Genomic DNA, 12,137 nt, shown 5'->3' on the forward strand with positions numbered 1-12,137 from the left:
TCTCTGCTTCCTGCACAGCAGCCTTCTAGATGCCCAGTTCAGCTATTCCTTTTCCTCAGGAGAGAAAGTCACATGAGTTTCTCTGAGCAGCTGAGAGGATCCATTTAAATCAGAAGCAAGGTGTCTTCTATGGTAATAACTAAGGACTTGATCTTGCACTACTGAAACCAACGAAGGCAGCTACAAAAGGACTGCGGATGTCTAGCCTAGTGGTGGCAGTGACCAAAGGGCTGAGTCAGAGGTCCATGCTTCTGGGAGTTGCAAGCAAATTAACCTTGTTTGCAAGCTTCCCTCATTAATGATGCTGAATAATAAAAGCTTTTTATCATGCTGCTTCTTTTTAACTGCTTTTTGCAGGTTAGGCTTGTTGACCTGTCATTGCTGTAGCTGTGTATCAAGAGAACAGTTCTTAACAGTAGCATTTGTGAGTAGTTTCAAGTAAATGGAATTTACTTGCTTCTGTCTGGAAAATGTAAGTGTTTACCCAATTCTTTTATCTGCCACATGGATGAATTCATCCACCTTACTTAGAGCAGTAATAAATAGTGGGGTGGAAAGGTGCACAGAGCAAACTCCTGCTGATGCCTTGAACGTGTCCAGGGATGGTGCCAGGTCCCTCCATCCTTGTCCGAAAGGCTGGAGTGCAAAGCTGGGATGGTCTCTGCTGCAGCTGCCACACTTGAACTCCACACAGCTCCCCTGAAGGCAAGTGTTAAAGTGATTTACTACAGAAACAAGTTTTAATCATGATGAATTGCAAGGGTGGGACTTGAGAGTAAGGTGAGGCCCATGGACGTTTCAGTGAGTAAGACCAAAACACTTCCAGTTCTCCTGTAGGAGGCTCACCTTCCCAAAAGCTCTGCAGTCAAAGGGCAGTGCTGGTCTGTGCAGTCCATCCTGTAAGGAATTGTTGCCCTGTCACTGGGATTTGAGGGCTGGGGTGTCCATTTTGGCAATCTGAACACAGCTGTTCTTTCAAGGGTGTTTTTAATGATGAGGTTTGAAAATCCTCCCCAAATTATTTTACATGCTGCAAGATTAATTTGTAGTCACTGTTGGTAACTGTATGTGGTCTGGAAACACTGTGTTCCTGGGCTGTCCCGGAGAGCTTGGTCAGCGGAAAATTCACCTGTTGAAGTGTCATTCAGTGCATTGCAGGGCCAAAAATAGAATCCAGTTGTTTTCCAGTCCCAAGCTGGGGAGTGCAGTTGTGGGGATTGCTCTCAGTCCCCATTTGTACCTTCTGTGGTTTAGCCTGTAGTTAGTTTATTAAATTGCTGCTTGAAGGGTCATAAACATAGCTCAGATTTGTTCGCTACATGTTCAGGATGTTGCCGTATTTCTGTGGTGCGGTTTGCTACCTGCACACTTGGGACTTAGTTGGAGTATGTAATTGATTTGGATGTCAGCAGCTAGGGTGTAAGGTGGTACGGAATGGGTTTCCTCTCCTGGAGGTCCTTCATGAGGAAGGAAACAGACTTGCAGTAGCAATTACATCACGGAAGTAAAATTTTCCTGCTTTCATTAGGGAATCCAACACAGTGTTTGAATTTGCATGGTGTCCTTAGTATCACAGCTTAGACTTTTGACTAAACTGGAGAGGAAAATGAAGAGAGCGCATGCCTTAGGGATCCACCTGGTCTCAGCCAGCCTTGGAGACTTGTACGTTTCCTACAGTGCTGAGCACAGACTTTAGACAAGAAAGTATCCAGAGCGGGGAATGTATGAACAGCAGATGGAAGTAGTGTTACAGAGAGCCTGAGGGACGGGGTCTGTGGGCTGCAACTCTGTGGCAGAGCCATATTTGAACCCTTTTAAGTTTGGTCTAGCCCTTTAACCACCTAACCAATTTCTTTATGATGATGAGGGCATCCCTGGATGTACCATGTGCTTCCTCTATCTATTTTTTGGATTAATGAAATGTTTTTTTCAAGACTCCATTTTGTATATTCATTTGGAAAACAAATGACTCGAGTTAAGGATCGCGGAGTAGCTCACAGTAAGCTTCACAAGGAGAGCATGACTGCCAGGGCTGCTTGCTAACACACGACCGAACTGCCAGAATGCTGAGATCCCGTAACACCCCACAAAACTGCCTAATGTACCTTGTGGGTGATTAAACATCACTCAGTTTTAGTAATCAGCCTTCAGTAATGGAGTTCAGCCAATTAAAAAATCTTTTTATAAGCAGGATAAAACCAGTGGCATACAACATGAGGGTGACTGAATTGCTCATAGCTTAATGGCACCTATAACTATGCAATAAAGGTGTCTGGTTTCTATGTAAATTGTTGTACGCTATAGAATTGTGGGTTTAAATATTAGTGAGTGAGTTTACTATCTTAGAGCCCTGTTTGTACACTCCAAGTGACTGTAACTTGAATCATGTGTATTTGATATTTAAGGGAGAACACTAAACATCCCATCTGGGCATGGAAACCTTGAAGAGCCCTATGGGCTCACATTTTCTCCTGTCCTCCGGCTGGTCTAAGAAACTGAGATAGGATGCCAAAATGTCCTGAACTAACTCAGAACATCAGAGGGGTGGAAATTGAAGGAAGAGATCTCTCAGGGTCTCTCTTGAGCACCTCACTGAACCGTAGTAATCTCATTTCTTGATTTAAATAATCTTCCATGTATTTTTCTCTTGTTCTTGTTTGAAAGCATAACTGGCACTGCTCAATGCTCATTTGAGTTTAGTTCTTTACTCATATCTTTCTGGATTTCAAAATGGTCTTTGCTGTGAACTTTGGTGTTGTCATCTCCAGCTGGGCTGGCACATGTTGTGTGCGCGCTCCCTCACGAGGAATTCTTGCCTTTGTGCTAGGACTGAAGCTGGGGATATGATAGGCTTTTGTACATCTCACTGTGCAACGCTTGCCATTTGTAAGTAGAAGGAAGAGTCTGATAGAGGAGGAGGAAGCTTGCTGGAGCTTGGCATTGCAAAACTCTGGTATTACAATCCAGTGAATGTGCTCCAGCGTTTCCCGGAGCAACATAATAGGCAAGAAAATTGTTAAGTCAGACAGTTGGTTTTTTCTTAATTTAAAATGTGGATGTTGCCTTTGATCTTTTACTGATCACAAATCATGATACACATTTGGCTGCTTACCTTTCTTTGCGCGGTTATGGTACATGTGTATACAGTTTCCTGTGCTCATCTGGGAACAAAATTGTGTAAAACCACACTTTAAATTGGTGGTATTTCCTTTCTTAGCAGAACCTCGTGGAGCTGCCGTGGGACAAGCCAAGACAACGATCTGAGGAGGACATGTTTAAGAGTGGACCGTGCGGATCTTCTCGCATGAGCGTGCATGGGGCTTCCCACTGTCCTGCCTGTGCTCCTGGGCAATGTGCTCCAAGGGGCTTCTCTGAGAAGGTGCTGCGCGAAGGCCGCGGCAGGAGGGCGTCCAAGGGCAGCTGTTGGCCTTCCACGTCAGACTGCTGAGCACCACAGAGGTACAGCCAACAAAGCAAGTTGCTTGTCCCCCTCTGGTTTTCACGAGGTTGCAAGACCTGAGGGTTTTAACTGTGGTCAGTGGCCCTGGTTTTTCCCCAGGGGTACAAGAAGGTGCCCTTTCGTAGTGTGATCGTTTCTGGGGACACCAGCCGTGACCCTTGCTGGGAACCGGATCCTGGGGCGTTGGATCCTGGGGTTTATTCATGGTGCCTTTTGAGAGAATGCCCCGCAGCCGCAGCTTGGTGTACATAGAAAGGGATGGAGCATGCGTGCGCAGGGAGTAACAGGAAGTGCTACCCCTTCCTTCTCCCCGCTCCTCCCACTGCCTTCTTGCTTTAGTGCTGCGTGCCCTAGCTCTGGCTTTTGGTGATTGGTTGCATGTTTGCTGGGTCTGTTGCATGTATAGATCTGCAAAGTACGTTTTGCAAAGCAGCTATACTGATGGCAGGCCAGCCACAGCAGCTGAGAGGCAAACCGCATGTGTGCGTGTCGGGGCATCGGAAAAACGGCCTGGGGAAGCGTTTCTGAAAGAAGGGTTCTATTTTGCTGTCCGTGTCATACTCTTATTACAAACTGAACTATTTTAAACGAAAACTTCTCCTAAACCAAGCAGAATATTACTTATACAACTGTGCCACCAGATCCAAGAGGTTTTGCAGTTTCTATGAAAGCTTAACACTACCAGCTTCCTCGAGGAGAAGAGAGACAGACAGACACTGGCAAAGACAGTCCTTTTATTGTTTCAAAGCTAGTTTTCTTTGAAAGGTTTTTTTGTTTGCAGTTAGAAGTTACAAGTGCGGAACAGGAGTTTATGCATGCCGTGGTAATCCTGGTTCACACATGGGGGGATCCTGCCTTCGACCATCCTGGGAGGCAGGAATCTGGTGAGTCCGTTCTTCTGGCTTGAGGTACCAGGGCCCTGGGGGGGACGCAGGCAAAAGGCAAGAGAAGAGGGGAGGTGGTGCACCCCTTCTGCTGGGGCACTGCTGGGCAGTGCAGTCATCTCCCTGAAGTCCCGTGTAAATAGCAATCCCAATCTTTAGCCCTGGGGAGACTTTTAACAGATGTTGCCTGAACATGCAGTGAAGTCAGTCTCTGGGAGTACATGTGGCACGTTGTCATTCTAGGATATGCCCAGCGTGGAAGGAATCAAAATTATTCTGCCTGAGAGTCGGAAGCAGGAGACTGCGCTGTCAAAATGCACAATGGGGAGAAACCTGGGGGAAGAAGAATATAAACAGGACTATTCCTAGCCTGAATAAAAGGTAAAAAGTCATAAAATAGTTTAACAAAATAACTGGAAAAGTTTCTTAAAAAAAAAATGCTGTAGTTATCTTGCAGTCAAATGAAGACAGGACTTGGTTGTATTGCATAAAGAGAGTCCTTTTTCTATGTGCTAGATATATACCTGGCTCGCTTTCTCACCTGATTAATACTGACGTCAGCTGTTGGGTCCAGCGGTGAGGCTAAAGATGAAGTGTGCTTTGCACAACTGAATGTACACATATACACAGGAGTGAATATATATATGTGTGTGTGTGTGTATATATGCATATAGTACAGTGTATATACATTTACAGATAATGTTCTCAGTAGAAAGAGCACAGAGATGGCTTAGAGGTGTCGCTTCTGTTCTAGGAATATGGCGTCTGTGATCTCTGTAGCAAAAGAGTGGTTTGGTAGCAATGAAGGCTAGTTTCTGGCGTTGGAGAGCCTTTAATGGCTGGATCACAGGAACAGCAGTAGAGTGGCAAAAATCTGCCCGTTTACTACAGCATGAGGTTAAATACTGCTAGAACAAGAAGAAAAAGAAGAATTAGTTGATTCTCAAAAGATATTGGGAGGCAACAAGAGAAGAATGATGGTGGAATGCCTGATCTATGGAGAGAGAGAAAAAATTCTCTGCTATACGGAAAAGTCAGGACCACTGCCTCTTGTTTGACGTTCTGTTGAGGAACTGAGGGAATAGATCTACTCTTTTCATGTGTATCGAGCACGTGTAAGTGTGATATCCCATCTGGTTCTCTGGAGTTAAATTAGTGATTTCTCTGGAGAAAAATGGAAAAGAAAATAAGCTATATGGAGCAGCCCAGTGAGCACTGAGATACAGTAATTCGTTTATTTGCTATGAAAAGAAACTACTGTCTTGATCCCAGGAATGTTATACAGGCTGACAAGTTTAAGAGCAGAGATATCAAAGATAAATCATGCCTTTTCCAAAAAAAATAAGTTAGCTCAACCCAAAGAACCAGCAAGAGCACTCTCTAGAGGACAGTCTGTTTCAAAGCAAGGGAACAGGGTTTGGGCTTAGAAGAGGTCATGAAAGTGGGCAAGGAAAAGTGGTAAGAGCAGCTCTAGAATGGGATTTAATTCCTTTTTTAACTTGATGATATTCTGAAAACCCACATGGAGCTGGTGCCTGAACTCTGTAGGGGTCTGTTTTCACAGTTAAAGTTGCCTTCATGGCCCCTGAAGTTCTTCAGTCGGTTGGCATCTTCCTCACATACAACTACTGTATTAGGAACTTTCAAAATTTATTTATTTCCTCAGCTGTCATTAGTTCAGTTTGCTACAGTAGGTGTGCACTGGGAATGTATTAATTTTCAAAGCATGAGAGATTTTTTTTTTTGTGTGTGTTCTTTCAGACCACTGCTGGAGCTTATCACTAAAATGTCGGTTTTTTCATTTTTAAAGTTGCAGGTTTACACTGAGCCTTAGCTCAGCTAGATTTTTATTGCTGTGGAAAAAAATGAAGTGATAAAACCTTGTGTAGCTACAGGACATCGGGATAGATCAGCAGGTAACAGATAGTGTCTGTTTTACAACCAGAACAATTTGGTAATTTGATGTTTGAACTATACAAGAATAAGAAGCATAGCATTTAAGTGGGTCTTGGTTGAAAAGTAGTGACTCTTCATCTTACTAAAAATCACAACTGAAAATTTACAGACAGACAGGTAAAGTTTAGCTTGTTGATGTATACCTTTAAGTGCAGAGTGAACAGGTTTCAAGTTGACCCCTGGTGATGCATAGCTCGAGCCAAAGCCCTCTCTCTGGTTTTAGCAGCCTTTGGGACAACGACTGTGCGTCATTTGCTGGGAGGAACAAGCCATAGTGGGCGTTTAGAGGGCAAGCTGGCATTTAGATTGGGTGCTATGTGTCTTTTCTCCCTGACGACGGTCTGCCCTCATGAGTGGCCTTTTGCACAGGCTCGTCATCGCATGCCTAATTGACTCTGGGTGAACTCTTACTGCAATCTCCAGCTGTATTAAAAACAATGTTTTGGCCTCCAAGTCTAAGATAATTTACAAAGGAAGCTTAGGGAAGCATTGCTCCAAAATGAGTAGGGTTTACCAAATGCACTCGCTAGTGACTTACTTAATGACATGGCTTTAATGAGACGAGCGGTAACTCTAATAGAATGGCAACTGGAAAATGAAAAGCTTGCCTAGAGCCCTTCCAGTGTCCTCACTTTGATGCAATTCAGCAAATGCACACTGCCCTTTGGTCGCAGGAGCTGCAGTGTACAGTGCGTCTTTATTTTCAGTCTGGGGAAAAGGGTTTAACATCTCTTTTTAAAATATTAAATTATGAGCCAGTAAGAGGCTATGCGTTCTGTTTGATAACTGTTTTCATGTTAATTTAGTGCAATTTCCTCTGCATGCATAAATACTTAAGCAGGAATTTGTTTTGGTGCTGTTACCCATTTGTTAAACACTAAACCACGAGGGTAGCTATAAACTCCTCCTTAGGAAGACCTCAGGCCATATTCTGATCTCTTTCTTGAGGGTCACATGGAAAGGGCAGCATCTGCTCCTCCCGGCTGAGATGGGGGCCTGTGCAGGGCTGCCTGGTGAGGCAGGTGCAGAGCACAATGGAGAGGGAGCGTTTCACCCCAGCAGCAAACCGGCCTTGCTGCGTCTCTGCTGAAGCGCTAAGTAAACATGGAGGAGGGAAGGTGGCAGACACAGTGTCACAGCACGACTGGCTGCAGAGGTGAGTCACTTAGCACCCTAACAGCTCTTTTGGAGCCAGACTCTCCAGGACTACCCAACAGCCACCATCAACTGGGACTTCAGTGCTTTATAAAGCTTTATGATGGTGCTTGTTTAACCCTATCACATGCAGCATGGGAATGTAATTAGCATATATCAGCAAATTATATTATATTATATCAGCAATTGCATAAATATGCAGAGACCCCAAATCTTCCTGTTATCATCTGAGTACATATTTCTATTTACCTCCTGTACTTATTCAAATTCTGGGTTCCAAGGCCCATTTGCAAATGGCTAAAAACTCTTTCAGCCTTGCATAGATAGGGAACAGATTTATGTTTTAACAAGGGAGTCTAAAGCTCAGAGAACTGTAGTAATAGTGGGTAAAAGACCCCTCTTGGTCCATTTTATATGATATTAATCCTGTTAGATGCCACAGAACACAATTTGTACATGTTCAGTTGTGTGTGGGACTATAGGGGCACCTTGCTTCTTGCAAAATGGACCTTTTAAATCTCTGAAACTCCTAAATTACCTGTGAAATTGTTCTAAAAAAAGCAAGGCTGAAAATTGTCACTCTTCCTTTTGAATAATATAATAGTGTTAGCAAATTTTAAAACAAAAGTAGATTTCACTATCATGTGACAGTGCTAAGTACTTAGCTACTTGCGATTGGTTGACATATCATCTTTTGACCTGTTTCATTACACTACAAATGAGACTTTTCATCCAGAAATGAAAACAAGACATTCCAATTAGTAGGAAATAACAGCTGCCTTTACTGATTATTTCAAAATAATGATAAGGCATTTCAAATATTCACAAATATTTCTGACATATTTCAAAATAACGTAAAACACCATGATCGTAGGCAAAGCAAAACAGTTTTAAAGAAAGATTTTACAAATGAATTATTTCTTCCATTTCAAAAAGTTTCTTGATGCACGTTTACTAAAGAATAGCTGTTTAGTCAAATGACTTTGCTATACATACTGTGCTTTAGGGTGTCCTACAGAACACAGTGGAAAAAAATTCTTAAAACAATACTTTGTCGGAAACAGCTTTTTGGAATAGGGCCTCTAATGGGCTTGCCGTTTTAGCTCTGTGGACTTTGTGTAAGGCTTAACATGGATTGTTTTTGAAATGTCAGTTCCATACTATAAAACTGTCAATTATTTTATGTTACGTGCAAGTATTTAAAAGACCTGAAGCCTATTTTCTTCCATGTATGCCTTTTTGATGCTTTAGGGCTGTGCCACTAACAACATTTTATCAAGCTTTGTCATTTTTCTTAAATATTGCAGTTACTTTTTCAAATTTATAATTGTTGACAGTAATGATGATGATGTTTCTCATATAAAAATCCCAAACTAGAGAAATTTCCTGGGGAACTGCACGTCACATGCAAGATATATAACTAAAAATGTAGTTCAAAGTTCTGCTAAATATTTAGTTCCAGCTAGAGCTAATATTTGTTTTAGTGCTGAAAAATGTTTACTGTATACAAAACACTTGGATGGAATATGGACATTTGACAAAGATCACTCGATGCATTTTTGCTGTCCAAATTGTTCGTATAGCATTAACACAGCTGCCTTTTTTGCTTACATTTTTTCAGGTGGGTGGTAATGGCATAAAACCGCGGCTTGTGCTACCTAAGGGAAGGAACGTGCCTTGTAGTTTCAACAGGCTCAGTCATACAAGATGCAGCGTACCTTCTCCAGGCTGCTCAGCCTTCAACTGAACAGGAAGGTGCTTGCAGGATTGACAGTCCTTTTGGGCTTGCTCCTGAGCTAAATGCAAACTTGTGTGGCATGACCAGATGCCAGCTTGTATCAGGTGAGGATTTGCTTTTTTTTTTTTTTTTTTTTTTTTTTTTTTGCCTTCAGCGTACTGTACCATGACAAATTGCAGCAGCATTTTGTGCAAAAGGGAACTGTCAGGAAATGTTTTTTCAATGAGCACCATTAACTGATTTTGGTAACGTATCTATTGGCACGACCAGCAGAATCGGAGAGTGTGATAAGCTCCTGTCTTGTACAATAAGAAAGCGCAGCTGACATTTACCTTGCAACTAAAGTCTGTAAATATTAAAAACATAAATATGTTAATAACCATACACATATACACAAAACACAGCAGTAGCAATATTACAGGACGCAGTACCTACTCTATATAACTGCTTTTTGTTACTACAGATACAATGCCAAAATAAATGCTATCTGATATGCAGCAAACCCTTCTTTAAAGATCAGTGGCAGTAAGACAGCCAAAGTTCAGGCCCAGGCCTCAGCTAGCCTGAGCTAGCTCTGAAGCTAGGTCAATCCCACTGTCTATCAGTATAATCAATAAAACTACTGGTTTAGTGCAGTACAGAAAATAATGAATGCTGTTAGTATTTATAAGCTGGGGGTGTCTTTTGACAACATTTGGCATTAATTCTCCCTTTTTCACAAGTGCTTCTTGGTACGAGCACTCATCGGGCTTTACAGGGATAATGCTATTACATACAAAATACAGCTGGGGCAAAGACTAATGGGAACACCCAGCTTTGGTTTGGAGTTCCTGAATCCTGGTAGGTGCTCTTTATTATTTTCAATGCAGATTCACTAAGATTGCACTTAGCACACCATCAAGAAGTTGCGACTCTTCAAACGTTTCTTCTTTTTCATGCAGTTTTGTTTTGAAGCTTGGTAGGGAGAGGATGAGACGGGCTAGAGGAGATGACTTGTGCTAGTCCACTGTCTTTGCTAATGTTCTTCAGAGCAGCGTCCTCTCCTCAAGATGACATCATCTAGTCCAATATCCCCCATTCTTCCTTTCCCTTTCTCCCCCTTGAAAACAATCTGGGAAAAGAAATAGACAAGTTGGAGTGCAAAAATAAAATGAAAGAATCTTTGATTAAGAAGGTCTCAACAGAAAAAAAGCAAAGCGTAAGAAAGTGCAGACAGTCTTAACTGACTCACAAAAGCCTGTTTACTCTGGTCAGAATTAAGGCTGTTTTTTTTTTTTTTTTTTCCTGATCCTCTCCCTTTTTCACTTTGGCAGCACCTTAGTGAAGAAACAGCAAGTCAAGTTTGAGTCACGGTAAACCAAGGTGGTGATCAAAAAGCATGGTTCCGGGTGGCAGAGCTGAGGTGAGATGAACTTCCACGTACTCTAATGTGTGGTGCTGGAGGGTGCTAAGGTTTAGCTGCTTAAGGATCTTTCTGCATATCATCGCTACAACGTCCTCGTTGTTCCTCACAGCAAACACAAAATTATGTGTATTCTGCACAATGTTTTCTTATAGAGGAGCCTTCCATTCCTAATACACCTTGCAGCTGGCTTAGTCTGAATGCCAAACATAGTTGTGGGAACTAGAAACACACATCCCTTATGGAACGAATTCTGGCTCCTGTAAAATCACCGTAACCTAAAGAAGCACTGGCTTCTTGGAGAATTGATTTAAGCACGTCATTAGCAGTCCACACTTAGCCCGAGTAGGAGAAGATTCAACAAGTAGGAAGCTTGACTAAAAGGACTGCAGCATAAATCATGCAGAGAGTGATCTATATAATGGTGAGCAGACTTCCTCTAAGAAACCATTCTCATAAATTAATATTGCCTCCTGTTCTACTGCAATAGCCTCACAAGTCTGAACTGCTTTAATGCACGGTCAGTGGTTTTGTCCATGGTTTCAAAATCATTCAAAGCAAACAGCAAGACTTTATAATTCTGCTGTTTTCACCAAGTTAGAAAGAGTTAATAAAGATTCATGGATCAGAAATTCCGCTGTGCAGTAACAATAATTTGGATGCTTGCTGAGAGCATACGCTTAATTTAAACACAGACTAGGTAGAGGGGAGGTAAGAGAAATGCTATGCTGAATACACTGAAACATTATTTTAGAAATAAGTGATTTTGGATGTGCGCTACAAATAGTTTTACGGAGCTAATTCTTTAAGAAGTGTGATAAAGGATTCTGGTCTCCATTCATACACCCCGCCTAAGGTTTTTCACTAGGCCACCAAAATCACTAGTGTTTAGTCACTTTTGGTTTTTATCTATCATCTAGAAAATTAAGTTTCCTTGTTTGCGCTGGTTCCTCCATGACAGGGGCTTCCCTGCTTACCTGGAGGTTTTTTTTTAAATTCCCCAATCCTCTGAATAAACGTGACAAATCATTTAGGTCAGCAGACCAGGATTCCCACAAGAGATGGAAAAGTCCCCAAACCTGACTGTTTAGTATGGCACCGTGAGGCAGCCAGTGGTTGTTGCGGTTTGCCAGACGGATGGACAGCCGCTGTCTAGGCCATACAGAGAGGCAGGGGACAAGTGCAAAGGGAGAACTATTGTCTGCGTTTACGAGTTGGGATCTCTAAAATTCATTTAATATTCTGACAGAAACTATGTTAGTAATATTCATTTATTTAAAGAACTGCTCCACAAGGGCTTTATTTCACTCAGCACCCTGCCTCTGAGCATGTCTCTAAACTTAACACTTCTGGCCAAGTATATTGTTCACTTGGTATAAACCGCCAGAGTCTCAGTCTATGACATTCGCTTACACGATGGCAGACTGTCTTCTGGTTTATCAATTTCTTTTTCCTAACAGAGTATCAGGGTTTTTTTTTTTTGCTGAGATAGTTTTCAGAAAACTATCTGCAGTAATTCCAGCATTCTTGTGTGATAAATAT

At 42.2% G+C, this 12,137-nt stretch overlaps 2 protein-coding genes across 12 annotated transcripts in view; one reads left to right on the forward strand and one right to left on the reverse strand.

Annotated features, from left to right (window-relative positions):
- TBCK (TBC1 domain containing kinase) overlaps nt 1–12,137 on the forward strand; it is a 167,551-nt gene that overhangs the window by 140,430 nt on the left and 14,984 nt on the right. The window contains exons 28-33 of one of the 2 annotated variants that reach the window (XM_068941931.1): nt 3,221–3,459; nt 4,242–4,344; nt 4,588–4,725; nt 6,155–6,260; nt 7,249–7,456; nt 9,077–9,209. The gene's annotated coding sequence lies outside the window, so the exon portion shown is untranslated. Of the gene's footprint in view, nt 1–3,220; nt 3,460–4,241; nt 4,345–4,587; nt 4,726–6,154; nt 6,261–7,248; nt 7,457–9,076; nt 9,210–10,506; nt 10,596–12,137 lie in introns of those variants that run through there. The other variant, XM_068941932.1, reaches the window with a different exon arrangement.
- Nucleotides 8,214–12,137, reverse strand: part of NPNT (nephronectin) — a 54,522-nt gene continuing 50,598 nt past the window's right edge. For 7 of the 10 annotated variants that reach the window (XM_068941942.1, XM_068941939.1, XM_068941941.1 and 4 more), the window contains one exon: nt 9,301–10,304. In XM_068941942.1, the coding sequence (XP_068798043.1) occupies nt 10,209–10,304 (96 nt within the window). In that variant the 3' untranslated portion in view covers nt 9,301–10,208. Of the gene's footprint in view, nt 9,184–9,300; nt 10,305–12,137 lie in introns of those variants that run through there. The other 3 variants (XR_011140885.1, XR_011140883.1, XR_011140884.1) reach the window with 1 other exon arrangement.

The sequence above is a fragment of the Struthio camelus genome, chromosome 4, assembly GCF_040807025.1.
Source record: "Struthio camelus isolate bStrCam1 chromosome 4, bStrCam1.hap1, whole genome shotgun sequence".
Lineage (NCBI taxonomy): Eukaryota > Metazoa > Chordata > Aves > Struthioniformes > Struthionidae > Struthio > Struthio camelus.